Below are 16,016 nucleotides of genomic sequence, written 5' to 3' on the forward strand. Positions count from 1 at the left end.
GACAGCATGTCCTACATTTCCCTTATAGCGATCTGGTAACCATAATTTTAAAGCAAAACTCTCATAGATCGATACAGAATAGTTTTAATTAAAAACTGTGTTTAGAAATTTGTAAATATTCTAAACTACTTTAAATTATCTCATTTTCCAAGTAGTGAGTATCAGTAACATTATTGGTATTGGTTTCATTCTTACCAGGTCAAAGTGGCATCTACCCAGTCCTAGAGTGAATGCAGATACTGTATTCATCAAAGTGCTTTTTGAATATGCATTTCAGAAAAACCTTTACTCACCACTGATTGTGTGTTGCAGTCCTGTCCACTCATTGTGAGGTCCAAACGGAACAGGTCGCTGTTAATGACATCAATGTTGCATGTTTCGCTTCTACCCAGGGCATATATCCTGCCATTGAAGGGTTTGTTTGTTCTGACTTGGACGACAATCCTGGTGTCTTTGCAGTGAACAGATACTGTGAAAGAAAATGGTAAATAACAATAAGCATATAATATTACTTTACTTCTGTCTAGGAAGGAAGGAAGCTCTTTGTCATTATTGTTAGAGTGACTCAAGTCTGTACTGTACAATTCCATGGTAATTGTACATTGGGGCATTAATAATATGAGTAAAGTTTAAATAAGATATTGCCAGTTATCAAATCATGATAATTAATAATATTTTGGATCAAGGACATTTTGGAATGCATCAAACCCCACAGCTTCCTCTTAAATATATCGCTGCTTATGCAATTAAAAAATTTAGTATATGAATCTACATTTTTGAGCAATTGTAATATAATTAAGCCTTGTTTCCATATTAAAACCAATAAGTTGCTGACCAAGGCAGTTTATTAAGATAAAAACACTTAACATGTAACGTTTCGACCCTGTATCAGGGTCTTCCTCAGAGGAAGTGTTAAGTGTTTTTATCTTAATAAACTGCCTTGGTCAGCAACTTATTGATTTTTGAGCAGTAAACATAGCTCATATTGGTTGATTGAGTTGGTGTTTTAAGTCCACTTTATGAACAGTAAGGCTAATTGGGACTGGGCCTACAGTTTAAAGTGGGATCTGAACCATTATGTGCCTCCACCAGGTATCAAATCTCGGATCCCTTGATTACAAGGTGATGACGCTACCACTGCGCCATCGGGAGGCCAATGGAATAGCATAAATTGTATTTCATTGCATAATTTTTTTCTGCTCTTTTACAGTTGTTACGAGCACATTAATACACTTTTTATTATCTTTCAGAAAAATACACACTCCCATATTTAGGCACTTATTTATTCCAAAATACAAGATTAAACAAATGTATGCCTGATGCAGGAAGTATATGTCCTCCCAAAATGTTACAATAAAAACTGTGTTAATCTGCTTGTACCCATCATAAATCAACAGAAAAAAAAGAATAGAAGTACGTGTCTTGTAAAATTTCAAATTCCACTGAAAAATTGATGATAGTTCTTAAAATTGGAGATCACTACTGTGTAGAAATTTTATTGGACTGTAATGTCATTAGTTCTGTTTTCCATTTTATTTGATGTGATGTGGGTTTTAGAAATAAAATTATGTCTTACCATCATAGCAAGTACCGGTGTTGTCACAGTTGACATCAGTTCTTGTTGAATTGCTTTCCAGAAGAGGGTCATCCGTGGTGTCAAAGACAACAGGAAGTGGATCTTGAAGGTTGGTTTCTGTGATGAAGAAAATTAATCAGTAAACTAGAGCCACACCTAGTTACTTTGTGTTATGTAAGAAACAGTAATGAAGTTAACAAATTGCACTGTATGCTCATAATACAATCAAACGCTAGGTTTTTATGTAATTCAGTTCATTTGGACTATACGGCGCACGCTTTTAGAAGGAACATGAGTTCGGCCAATAGCCAGCCAGTGCTACTGCGCTGTTGCCAAACTAACTGCTAGCGCAAGGGAAGAACAGAAAATTCGCGATGTGTCCATTATTTTGATAATGCATGCACAGTATATATGAGTACAGTGAAATAATATAGTGAATATTTTTACACAGGATTAAAATATCATATCACTGTACATATACGAGAAACCCATACCTGAAAGATGCTTGAAGGTATTTATTTATTCATCACCGCTCTCGCCGTGTTCCTCGGTCTCCGTGTCACTGATTTCACTCATTTCCGAGTCACTCTCCTGGAGGTTAATGATTAGATTTTGCACCCTTTGTGCATGTACTACTGGTGCTAGGTTTTGAGAGTGATATTATTTAAAATAAAAAGAACACACGGAACACACACTATCGCACGAAAGGGCTGTATTTAATTTTTTCACAAACTGTTCTTTGTGGCGCACGAGTGAACGATAAGTGAATAATTTTACACCGGCCTTGCTAGGAAAACGCTGAACTCAAACTGACCCAGACTTTCTATGTTCGAGAATGCCCAGAACAATGAAGGGTCATTGTTTATATGGAGGAGATTTTAACACCCACAGTTTTCCCTAGACACAACAACTCATCTGCGTCAACACTGTGGCAACGAAAAAAACAGGCGGAAGGAAATGAAAGGTGATGTTTCTATTGTTTCTTCAAGGAACGATAACTCCGGCTGTAGGCGACGGAAATTCATGGGACTTGGACAGTGAGGTTCAAAATGTACAGTATTTCCCCATCTTATGATGAACCTTAAAGTTGCGAATTTTATGAAAACTTCTTGCGCGCAAGAAAAATACAGAACACGGTGTTTTAACTTCCGCGCCGCAGTCTCCTAACTGTACAACGTTGCACTCCTGCCATTGGCTGATCGCCACGCACACCCTCTGTGTGGCCCCGCCCGATATCGCTTCTAAAAGCATGCATCGTATAAATACATATTTGTAGAGCCACATATTTATGGTAAATAAATGATCAAGATATATAAAGGCTGCTTTTGACAGAACACAGAGAAGAAATATGGACAATATTAGAGAAAAAAATTCCAGGAAAACTCATTCAAGTAATAAAATCAATGGATGGAAAGATGTCAGACACATTTATGATGGAAAAAGGAGTGAAACAGGGAGATAGCTTGAGCCTTCTACTCATTATAGTATTTATGGATGAAGTTCTAAAGATATGCAAAAGAAGAACAGCAAGAACAAAATTGGGTAATTGGAATAAGAGACCGATACATTGCCAAGAATTAGTATATGCAGAAGACATAATACTAATGGCAGATACAGAGAACAAGCTACAAGAGGCAGTTACAGAATGGGCAAAAGTGCTAAAGGCTAGAAGAATGACGGTAAATGCAAATAAGAGTAAAGTGATGCATATAGGAAGAACAGAGGGGGTAATAGAAAGAATGCACATAATATGGGATGGAATAGAACTGAGCAGACAGAAAGATATGAGTACCTGGGAACAATCATAAACCAGACAGGAAGAATAGAAGAGGAAGTGATGAATAGAGTAAGGAAATCTAACAATGTATACTACCAACTAAGCCAGACTATTTTTGGAAAAAGGGAAATAAACACCAAAATTAAAAGAAGTAAGACAAAAACGACAGTTAAAATGAAGTGCTTCCGTAGAATAGTTGGTAAAACGAGAAGAGATAGAGTATGTAATGAAAGAATCAGAGAAGAATTAAATCAGAAGCCAATAGAAGATAAACTGACACAAAGACAATTAAAATGGTTCAGACATGTGGTAAGAATGGACGAGGATAGAAAAGCAAAACAATTTATGGAACCTAGAACAGAGGGAAGGAGAGCAAGAGGTTGGCCCCGGAAGACATTCGAAAAAGGAATAGAAGAAATAGGACAAGAGAAAGGAAAAGGAATAAGAGAATTGAAGAGGATGGCAAAGGAACAGGAGGGATGGAAGGAGTGGATAGAGGCAACCCCGACGCTATGAGGCCAAAGGGGAAGGAGAAAGAAGAAGAAGAAGATGATATTGGCATATTTTGGTATCAAAATCTGTATATAAAATGGCATTTCGGTGTTAAAATGGTGAATAAAACCCTAAATTTGATTTAAAAACTACACTTATTACACAAAATTAACATTTCACTTCTAATAGCATATTTGTATAGTTATCAGAGTATTAAGTTCATTCCTGTGTAATGGAGTCCTTTTTTGCATCTCAAATATTTACAGCAGAAGTAATCAATTTTCCGTGAATAATTCAAAGGTTAATTCAAACTTCAGGAAGTGTTTCGTCTGTAAATAAACTCTAAATTTTGTGTTTACGAGTTTATTTCACATTTTGCAGTTCATTTTGCATCATTTCGTGACAAAACATGGTAGCAAAATGCACCTCACACCTTTCAAAAACATGAAAAATTAACACTACAATGTGTTCATATTTCATGTTTTCGTCAAAAACGAAATATGTATGCTCCTACCTATTTGGTATTGAGAACTCTTCAATGTATATATACCCTCACTAATTGTAGTCTTTTCACTACCTTGTGATATTTGTACACAATTTGAGATCATTTTATCCTCTCAGTGCATATTTTGATTTTGTATCTTCTGCCATTTTTCATCCTTGCAAGTTCAATTTCCCAACTAAATTTTTTTACCTGACACATACTATTAAAGTGATTTATGATTTCTTAATTTTCTTCCAAATTTCATCCCTTGGGCTTCAAAATATCAATTCTGGAGTATGAAAATCATAAGCAGAATTTTTAAAATAAACTGTAGCCCTCATTTCATATTTAATTTACTTTAATTATTTCCATTTAACATAGTATATTTAATTCATTGTATAGTTTTGTTTGTTCTTTCTATTTTGGTCATTTTATGTTCAGTTAATCATGATGATAGGGGTGCATGATGAAATGGATGATGGGACAAAACACATGCCTTATCAAGGGTTTAAATCTGAGACATATAGTTTTGTACAATAATGTATGTGAATATTCAGCATTAAAATACACTGGAGGTGAAATATTAGGGTACAGAATGTAGAAAGCTGCACTGAGGCAATATAAAATTTGTAATGCTAATTTGTTTGAAAGAAATTTACTCACTGTCGCAGACATTTTCGTAGTAGGATCCAACCCTTTCCCCAGTGTCAATGAGAGGCCGCTCTGCATTCAGGTAGGTGCTGGGCCCATCTGGGAGTGTCTTGTGATCGAGGTGGAACAGCTGGCAGTTGTATTGGTTCCCAACTGGAGGTCCTTTGAACAAGAATGATCTGCAAAGGAACTCGTTTTCGATTTCACATGCAAGACGACAGGCTTGTTCACTGTTAACCTGAAAAGAATCCAAAATAATTATTCTAAATAATTTTGGAATGTAGCAATTAGATCTATGAGACTGATTTCTATTATATTTTACTACTATTCTATTTGTGTATTTATGTATAGCTATGATTGGAAAGTAAAAGTACATGAACTCCAGTTATAATTCTTAAATTTATTGTACAAATATATTTCATTGTTAAATTTATTGTACAAATATATTTCATTGTTTGTTTAATGTTCTTGGCATGTTTGCACATTGATATTTGAAGAAATTAAAGTTATATTAAAGTCCTCTTAATACACAAAATGTAATTGAGACTGAACCAGTATTGAATAAATGTAATCTGAACCCTAGCAACACACCCTCACTGGAAAAAAAATAACTCTGAGTGTAACAATAATCTTTACCACCAGGTTTTCAGGGAGACTAAGGTTGAAAACTAAATTCATTTTTCTGTAAAATGTACATTATTTGTAGAATGCAAGTATTTAAGCTTTAATACAGTCAACTCTAGATGTATTGAACTAAGCTGTAATGAATATTCAGCTACAGTGAACTGAAAATCACTTGTCCTGACTCAAATTCGTTACAAATTTCATTTATGGTGAACTCTCAACTTCGATTTTAGTGAACCTAAAAAAATGAAATGTCAATGAAAAATTATTGTCAGCATCATTAGGCTAATACTTGAAAACAAAGTCTTATGTTAACTTGAAGATATAGGTTTTCTCCCTGTTTTCGTTTTGGTAGCATACAGAACAACTGAAATGGAGCAGGTCAAAACAGAGCATGGGTGGTTCTGACTCATCAAGATGAAGAAACATGTGTTTTATATTTGAGACTGTACTGTATTTGATATGTCGTTTCATTAACAGATTCTGTATCAATAAAACTACTTCTGTCTTAGGTCGTTCATTTACTTTGCCACTACTAACCTCAATTCAGGTTCAGGTTTTGGTTTTAGCGAAACAATTATAAGAATCTGTAGGGGTTCATTATAAGTGGCGTTGACTGTACTAAACAGACAGTCATGAAAACAGGCGGCTGGGCAGAATTGCGCTGGTGCCACATATGGGAAAAGCAAAGCAAAGCAAGAGCAGGGCAAAAGTTGCTGGTTCCCGCACACTGTGTGGCAATGTCAACCGGGCGGTATTGCCTTGTTCGAGCATCAGACCGACCTCCCTCTCTGGGACAGTTTTGAGTCATCCCTGACCTTTCGAGCAAATACTGTCAGTTTGTATCACACGGATTACAATGACCAACTCTACAACAATGTTGTGCTCCAATGTGGCAACAGCGTGAACTTCTACCACCTGCCTAATTTTATGGCCGTGCAGTTAGTATGAGAAGTTTTTGCACTTAAATTTGAATATATTATCACATTTATTTAACAGAGCAGAGAAACTTGAATATGATTGAATTATTATCTACACGGATACAAATAACATAACACTCTACCTGTAGCTCCTTATCAATGTAATAGTGGAGATCAACATATTGTGAAACCTTGTCGTCCGACACACCAATCCTTGGAATTTGGAAAATTCTGTTGCCTTTACAGCCTTGGTTAGCTAGAAATGAAATGGCATAATTATTTATATAAAATTAAATTTCCTTATATTTGTGTGATAAAATGTATAAGTTTAAAAATTAAATTGTTTACATTATTAATTAACAAGTTAATTAAAATTAACAGAATTTTGTAATTAAATTAATTAAAATAAACATTAACTTTAAAATTTCTAATGCATTAAATTTTATATACCTTAATATTGTTCAAATGTTTATATTTGCCAACAGTTGTAGTAATTTTTTAATACTGTTTGTAAATTCAGCAATCTTGCTCTTCAAGATTGTAATGTAAGGGTAACTATCCACTTGTCTTACCTTTAAGGCAAAGATTTTCGAAATAGTCTACTCCTTGGGCATCCACAAATTGGATATACTGCCCTGTTGTCCGTCTGTCAGAATCGCTGAGGTGGCATTGCAAAGTAACGTAGTTGTACTCGGCTGAACGGCATGTAAAGCGATGCTGCAAAGAAAATATACTAGTTTTTACAATATCCATGATCACAGTCAGCATTAACAGGGGAATGCATCCCCCCTAATATACTGAAAATGTATTGTGTATATGGAACAAATTAAATTATCATGCACCATGCCCCCCTCCAATAACTCAAAGGTACTGATCTAAAGTCGGAGATCATCATCTTGTAATTACATTATACAGGGCGTTTCACTCGCTCTCAGCCCCTGATTTTCACTTATAAAAATCAAAGTATTAGTGATAATGTAATGAAATTTGCTACAGGCATACCTTGGTGTATGAAAAGCATGGTGATGCCATTAGCATCAATGCTTGCCTGCACACACCTCTCCATGTTACAGAAGGTAGCCACCAACACACAGCGTCAATTGCTTTTTGGCAGCTCATTGACATGTGCTTGTAGAAACTCTCATTTCCTGTGACAGTCTATCCAACGACTTCTTTGGTGAGGCCAGCAACCTGTGTTTCACTTCCTGCACTGTTGCTACTGGCAGTTTTGGATGTCCTCCTTCATGCACATTCAACAATGTTCCCATTGTTTCCAGATTCTTCACCAAATATTGAATGGAAGACACGAACCACTATTAGGTGTGTCACAGCAGCAGGGCCAAGAACTCAGACTAAAAGCACACGTCCATACGATTGGCATTTAAAGCCAGAATCGCCCAGATGCACACACATGCCCACGCAAGGACTAGAGATGTTGTGGCGCCATCTCCAATGACATCACCATGCTTCTCATACACCAATGTATGTCTGTAGCAAATTTCATTACATTATGACCAATAGTTTGATTTTTGTGAGTGAGAATCATGGGCCTAGAGCGAGTGCAACACCCTGTATATGGGTAGATATTCATTTGTTATTTGTCATAACAAGATTTCTTTATCTTAAATTACATAAAAGCTTCAAATAGTCATATATATTCAGCTAGTAACTGTAAATTGGGAAAGTTCCAATATATTTAAGAAAAATAAAGTAACACGTGTCACAATGCATTAATAAGATGTCAGGAAGTTTTATTACATTTTAAAAAAATCCCTCTCTTTTCGAGAAACCACCATGATATTGTTAATTCCGAAAAAATGTCATCTGTTCAGAATTTCTTCAAGAGCATTCAAGTGAATTTTTGTATGGTTTACTTTTGCTATTGTCTAGACGTCTGTGATGAGAAATAGGTTTGTGGTGCCATGAAACTGTCACAAATATCTGTACAACAGCGAAGCAAACCATGTGAAGATTTTGCATGAATGCTCTAAAAGAAATTCTAAAGAAATGTAATTTTTCATAATTTACAACATCATATGACCTTCGAAGCTACCAGACAGCTCGTGAAATCGATCACAAACAAAAACTGCATGGAAATGTGAACTATAAGTTTATTAGAGTATAACTCACCTCCGCGTAACCCCCAAAGGGATATCTTTAGATACAATGTGTATCATAGTGGGTTTTCAAAAGGAGATGAATTTCCAAAAACAACTGTTGGTGCTATGTCAAATTGTTATCTCCTCACGTTTTATACATACAATAAAATAATTGCTGAATCATACCTGGACACACCTATGGATCTAATTCATGGTGATGCCAAAAGTTGATTTGACAGCGTAGTTGTTATATCGCTGGCACTGAATAATGAAGCTCTAGCTCAACCTAGCTCCTTGACTGAGTCTGAACTTTCACTAACTTTTCAGTGAGTTATTATATTATTATTATTATATGTATGAGTCCTACACCGTGGCTGTGTGGTCTAAGGCATCATGCTTTGGGCTCCGGCTCTGGGATGGGCACTGGTTCGAGTCTCCTAGGGGAATTATTTTCCTGTAGTTTACGGTTATTACAAGCATAAGAAAACAGTTTTCTTTGTGACGTTTCAGGAGAACACACGCTCCTTTCATCAGACATTTATTTTCATTTTGACTAAAGATACAGTTATAACAATGGTTAGTATTTTTTTTTAAACAAAAAGAATCCGTTATATAATGGATGTTGTCAATGTTACATTGTTGTAATATAGCAACTTAACTGTGAAAAAAGCAGTCTGTTTTATTTTTATTTCAGATTTTTTTTAAATTATGAATCCCAAATATCATCAGGTAATTCAAATTCATCATTGTTTTCACAGTGTCTCTTGATGTTTTCTGTTACATTAAATTTTAAAGATGGTGGCTTACTCCATTTGTGAAAAAGTTCATGGCTTCAAGATCTGGTTGAAAGAAAACAACATTTTTTTAATAAAATCGGACAAGGAAAATAAACCTGTCCTTATCTGAATTAAGGACTATAAAGAAAAAATGGAAGAATGTTTCAAAGTAAACAATTTCACAGAAACCTCTCGAAACCCTATAACTAAAATAATAAATGAGGTAAAGAAAGTAATTGAAAGCAATATCACGATACCAAGAGAAATTAAGAAAAAACTCATTGTCAAAAATTCAACCCTGCTGATTGCCTTTGGACTACCAAAAACTCACAAACCGGGAACTCCCAATACGACCCATCATTGCAACTTTCACACATCCTGCATACAAACTATCCAAATATTTAGTTGAAAGACTTGCTATAATTAAACAACAAACAAAATTCAGTGTTAATTTGATTTGATTTGATTTGATTTAGTTTATTTTACTTCGCGTTTTGTGCCTCTTGGCTAATTTACGAAGATGGGGATGAGTGATGAAATGATGAAATTGATGAATGGACATTCACAAACAACCAAGCCCGACTGGGATTCGAACCCGGGACCCTTGGCATCGCAGCGCGATGTGCTAACCACTCGGTCACAGGGTCGGGCAAAATTCAGTGTTAAAAATGCATACGAAGTGAAACAGAAACTAAAAAATATTGTTTGGAATAATGAGTATCGTATTGCAAGTTTTGATGTTGAAAATTTATATCCTAGTGTCCCAATAGAAGATGCCACAGATGCATTACACAGATGGCTTATTGAGATGAAGGTTAAAATTTCTTGGCGTACAACTGTCTGAAAATTTAAAGTGGGATCTACACATTGAAGCTACAGCAAACAAGGTTAGTGGGTTTTGTTATGCGATAAGAACAGTAAGAAATGTAGTAAATCTAGAAGCAGCAAAAACACTATACTATGGCATCATTCACTCTGTATTACGGTATGGCATCATTTTCTGGGGGAACATGAACAAAAGCATTACATTATTCAGACTACAAAAGAGAGCTGTTAGAATTCTGGCAAATGCTCCAACAGATGCACCATGCAAACCATTATTTCAAGAATTACAGATATTGCCAGTTCCATGCATATACCTATATGAAATCCTAACAAGCATGAAAATTTGTCAAAATACACAGACAGCAAATAAGGACTACCACACCTACAACACCAGGGGAAAGAATGACTTACATATGGAATTACACAATACCACATTCTACCAAAAAGGGGTAACATATAATGGTATACGCTTATTTAACATGCTACCAAATGCATTCAAAAATATAAAGTCATTGCCAGTATACAAGTTACATCTAAAAAGATTCCTAAAGGAACATTGTTTTTACACAGTGCAAGAGTACATTGATACCGTAAGTGACAGGAATAGCAACAATAATATAACAAAGTAGGACTGCCCTATCATCATTATTTTTTTATTTTTCCTTTGCTGTTCGATTTAATTTATCTAGATGTAAGTATAGGTGACTATTTAATGCTCAATTTATGTTTGTGTGTATGTATATATATATATATACATGTGTGTACATTATGTCATAGCAAATTAAGCAAGCATCGAATATAGAAAACATATTTTTAGGCAATATGTCTCAAGAAAATAACATTGAGCATGCATTTATTCTCTTTATACGATATCTTGTATCTCATGCTATCTATTGTATTTTATATTATATTATGCCTATAATTTTATAAATGTATTCTAAATGTACATGTACAATGTGACAATTCCAAACTTTTGTAAAGTTGAATGGATGCTAATAAATAAATCAATCAATCAATCAGTAGAATCATGGGAAATGGTTCGATGGTTTACTGTATGTGCAAATTACAATTACTTTATATTTGATGGCAAAATCTATCAGCAAAGTAATGGTCTATCAATGGGAAACCCAGTATCCGGAATCATCTCCAGCATTTTCCTTCATTACATAGAATCTCCAATTGTTAATGTGATAGGTACGGATATCAAACTCTACATCAGATATGTAGATGATGTGCTAATTATTGCTAAAAATGAGAACACCATCATGGACGTATTTAAATTGTTAAATGAATCACATCGTCGCATAAAATTCACTTGCGAACCCACGAATAACAATGTAATTTCTTTCATTGATCTGCAAATTAAGACAACTGACTCAACAATTCAAACATCAGTCCATAGGAAAAAATTAGCGGGGGAAAAATACATCCATGCCAATTCAGAACATTCGCGTATAACAATGGATAACATATTTTAAATTTTTTTCCTGAGAGCACAAAGACTATGTTCTAATAATGAGGATATCAAAAATGAAGAAGAAAGGCTGTTTAATATAGCAAAAGAAAATGGCTTTCACACTAACAGAATAAACCAAATCAAAAAACAAGTCGCAAGAAAACTAAAGGAAAAGAGAAATACAGACAAAGATGAAAAATCTGTTAAAAAGAAATTTGTGTGCATTCCATTCCACAAGGGATTCTCATATAAAATTGCAAAAATTTTTAGAAGTTTTAATTTCAAAATTGTTTTTAAATCACCAAGAAGTTTGGAATGTACATTTAATGAATTCAAAATGAGAAACTCTCTACCAGATGTGGAAACCACAGGAATATATAATATAAGTTGTGCATGTTCAAAGGATTATGTGGGACAAACAGCAAGGAAAATGGCAATAAGATGGCATGAACACGATTTGGACATTATAAATCTTAACCCAAGAACAGGTTTGTCAACTCATATCATCGAAGAGAAGCATTTGATTAAAAAGAGAAGGGTTTTAAAAAGATTAACGGGAAACACAGAGTTGAATGTCTGGGAAGCTTCATTCATTGCAGAAGAACACTGGAATAAATTAAATAATGAAAATGGTAACATAGATCCAGTATGGAGTTTCCTTTTTCACAAATGGAGTAAGCCACCATCTTTAAAATTTAATGTAACAGAAAACATCAAGAGACACTGTGAAAACAATGATGAATTTGAATTACCTGATGATATTTGGGATTCATAATTTTAAAAAAAAATCTGAAATAAAAATAAAACAGACTGCTTTTTTCACAGTTAAGTTGCTATATTACAACAATGTAACATTAAAAAAATCCATTATATAAGGGATTCTTTTTGTTTAAAAAAAATACTAACCATTGTTATAACTGTATCTTTAGTCAAAATGAAAATAAATGTCTGATGAAAGGAGCGTGTGTTCTCCTGAAACGTCACAAAGAAAACTGTTTTCTTATGCTTGTAATAACCGTAAACTACAGGAAAATATTTCTATAATGCAAGCAATGCGTACATACAAGAAAAACTCCTAGGGCAAGCATAATAACTTTTCTCCTGAGATTTCAGCCTGGGTACGGGACCGGTGTCCACCTGCTATGGTGAGGAAATTGGGGAGCTACAAATGAGTAGCGTAACCCGGTCATGGAAACCTACAATGACTGGGGGTTCGTCGTGATGACCACACATCACCCCATAATTGGTTGGATGATCTCCCACCTCGGCAGGTGGGAGTGAGGGCAGCAGTCGGTAGGTAGGCCCTGGCCCTCACAGGCTGTTACGCCACAGTTTATTATTAAGTATTATGTATGAACCATGTGGCTTAACCTAATAGCTATCACATTATTACAAATGGGGATATATCCCAGTGTTTCTCAATTAATAATTAAAAATATTACAATATTAGTTCATATTAATTTAGATGTAATTGCTATCTTTCTCCAGGCAGGAAATTATAAGAATATTACAATATTTACTGATAATATTCACCAGTTTTCCTGTTGATACTATATCTGTTCCTTTAAAATTAGTCAGATGAAAAAATGTAATTGCCCAGTGTCTGTCTTTGTTAGAAAATGATTAAAGAATAAATCACCAATTTTGATAGTGAATTAAATTACCTCTCAATAGATCAATTATAAGTGTGTCTTACCTCGTTAAGGCAGGATGCAAGGCATGCTTCTTTCGTAGATGTATAAATGAGAGCATTGTCTAGACCTCGTATCATTTTATTTGGTACCCTCTCAAATGCCCATGGCCTGTGACATACATTATCTGAAAATATATACATATACATGTGTTAATCTTTAATGGACAAAGGTTTTCAGGCATGTGCTCTTCAAATATGCAATGATATACAAAATTAAATTGCAGAATAGAAACTATTTATCGTAGAGAGTTGAAGTTGGTTTTGCTTTTTTGTGGAAAGACAACACTCTTATAGGAAGGAATATGAAGAAGAAAGAAATTGAAATTTTACCCAAATATATTAATTTAGAGAGTCAGTGTGGTCCAGCCTTACCTAATTGCATTTATATTGAGGTGGGAGGGCAACATTTTATTTCCTTGCCTTTCTGCCAAGGGTAAATCAAACATCAACCCTCTTCGACAAACAGTTCTCAATCTGTGATGTTTTTGAATATATCATCATATTTGAAAAGCCTCTGCTTTTATATTTAAGTCAAATTCCTTTTTAGAAAAAGAACTTTCAATAAGCCTAAAATAATCATGAAAAATGGAAAAACAAATGAAATGTTGTTCTGGAGAAATTATGTGAACTTTAGTCATGTCCTTCTTGTCCTTTGGGAGCAGATGGTGTTTTTAAGTTTAATATGTTATAAGTTTGATAACATTTTAAGTACAAATATTCATAAATTTTACGTTTGTGAGTTTATATGATAAAAACGTTAATCTCTTGGTTTTTGTAGACCCAATCTGATGGTATATTACTAAAAATAATTTTTACAATGCAGTAGAACATTTTTGTTTCATAACAAAATATTGTAGAAGCCCAAATAGCTCATTTCTAATTTTGTACCTTTCAAGATACAAAATATCTGTATATTTGTGTGCGTGCTTGCATGCATGTAACTTCCAATTTTTCACTCAATTTTATTTTCTTTCTCATGCATTTTCAGAGCCTGCTTCCCCATCATTGGTCCTTTTGAATGATCCTGATTGGTTCATTGGTTCAATACATATTCTGAGCTATGCATATAAACAAAAATTCATGTTGCAAATCGTACCCACAAATATCACATTTAAATGCATATTTTATATAGGGGCCCACCACCCTAATTTGGATTTACTTGCTATTTATATAATTATGGATATGAACAATTATTTACCTGATCGTATCTGCAGTTTCACCATGTAGTACATGCTGACAGATTTCTGAGGTGAAGCTCCAGGATTACTGGCCGACGTTTCATTCTGCAACTGGCACAAAGTCTCTTGCATTGGCGTTAAAGGGTTGACTACAAAACTGAAAGAAAGAGAATTTATGAATTCATTATTCTTCCCTAAGTAGTGCATAAAATACATAAATGTTTAGTATACGTATACAGTATATGTTTAGTATATAAATTTTGATGGAGTATTTCGTTCAGAAAAGTAATAATTAGGTCCAGGCTGATATTATCATTAACTGATGTCAGTAGTATAGTATAGATTCCAGTATTAACACCTATAGGAAGCAATAGCTCAGTCCGTAGGGCGACTGACTACCATGTGAGAGACCCGGGTTCGATCCCTGGTGGGGAGAACCAGGATTTTTTCCACCTGTTCAAGCGGCTCCGGTGCCCACCTAGTGTCATATAAAGTGGGCACCTGGAGGAAACTAGGGGGTAAAGACGGCCAGGGGCATGGTGCTGATCACATCACCCCCACCGACTGTGATCAAGAAAGTGTGGGGCCCTAACTCCACACCCCCTATAAGCCTTCATGGCATGTGCAAAGCACAGGGGAACAGTTTACTTTACTTTTTACAAGCAAGATTTATATTCTAGAGCAAGCATGTTATGAGTAGGGTTGGACAATGTATCAGTATCAGCAGATATTAGTGGTATCAGAATCGAATCATACCAGTTCAAATCCATGTTTGAAATTAGCAGTCAAGAGTTGCAAAATACCACCTGAAATTTGATCAGTACATGTCCATTTGAACATTGTCTTAAACAATATTATATCCATATATATATTTATATCATTGAAAATTTGGAGGCAGAAAGTGCCTTAAGCTCCCCCTCCCCCTACTAAGTGAATGCCTATGATCAGTTGCAGACCTCCGTGGCAGAGTGGTTTCCTATGATGCCAAGGGTCCAGGGTTCGAATTCCAGCGGGGGCATGAGTGTTCTTTGTGAGTGTCCCTTCATCAATTTCATCATATCCTCACTCATTCTCATCTTTGCAATTAGCCCAAAGTAGCAGAAATCAAAAGTACAGTAGACTCGCAATTATCTGAGCTAATTGGGACCGAGATTACCTCGGATACGGAAAAACTCGGATAATACGGAGATAATGTGCTAATAGGTTGTAAATGACGAAACAACACTTAAAACTGTATAGTAATTATTTATTACTAGTACAACATAAATGAGAAGATTACTTTTTCCGCTTAGAATAGGCCTACACAGACTTGAACACCACCGTAACAATCGGATACACCGACAATGTAACGAACACGTGCAGTGCGGATGGTGACTTGACTCCATAAACAAACAGGGGGGGGGGGGGGTGAGTTATGAAGCGCGATGTTTTCTAACCACTACCTCGGTTAACCCGGAGCCTCGGT

The 16,016-nt window shown here is 35.1% G+C and overlaps 1 protein-coding gene across 1 annotated transcript in view; it reads right to left on the reverse strand.

Moving 5' to 3' along the window:
- Positions 1-16,016, reverse strand: part of tyn (trynity) — a 133,714-nt gene that overhangs the window by 17,045 nt on the left and 100,653 nt on the right. The window contains exons 4-10 of the mRNA XM_083110041.1: positions 14,572-14,708; positions 13,377-13,498; positions 7,097-7,241; positions 6,668-6,780; positions 4,993-5,218; positions 1,577-1,693; positions 294-469 (exon numbers count right to left, since the gene is read on the reverse strand). Of these exons, the coding sequence (XP_082966167.1) occupies positions 294-469; positions 1,577-1,693; positions 4,993-5,218; positions 6,668-6,780; positions 7,097-7,241; positions 13,377-13,498; positions 14,572-14,708 (1,036 nt within the window). The remainder of the gene's footprint in view (positions 1-293; positions 470-1,576; positions 1,694-4,992; positions 5,219-6,667; positions 6,781-7,096; positions 7,242-13,376; positions 13,499-14,571; positions 14,709-16,016) is intronic.

Source organism: Lepisma saccharinum, chromosome 23 (genome assembly GCF_977018435.1).
Source record: "Lepisma saccharinum chromosome 23, izLepSacc3.1, whole genome shotgun sequence".
NCBI lineage: Eukaryota > Metazoa > Arthropoda > Insecta > Zygentoma > Lepismatidae > Lepisma > Lepisma saccharinum.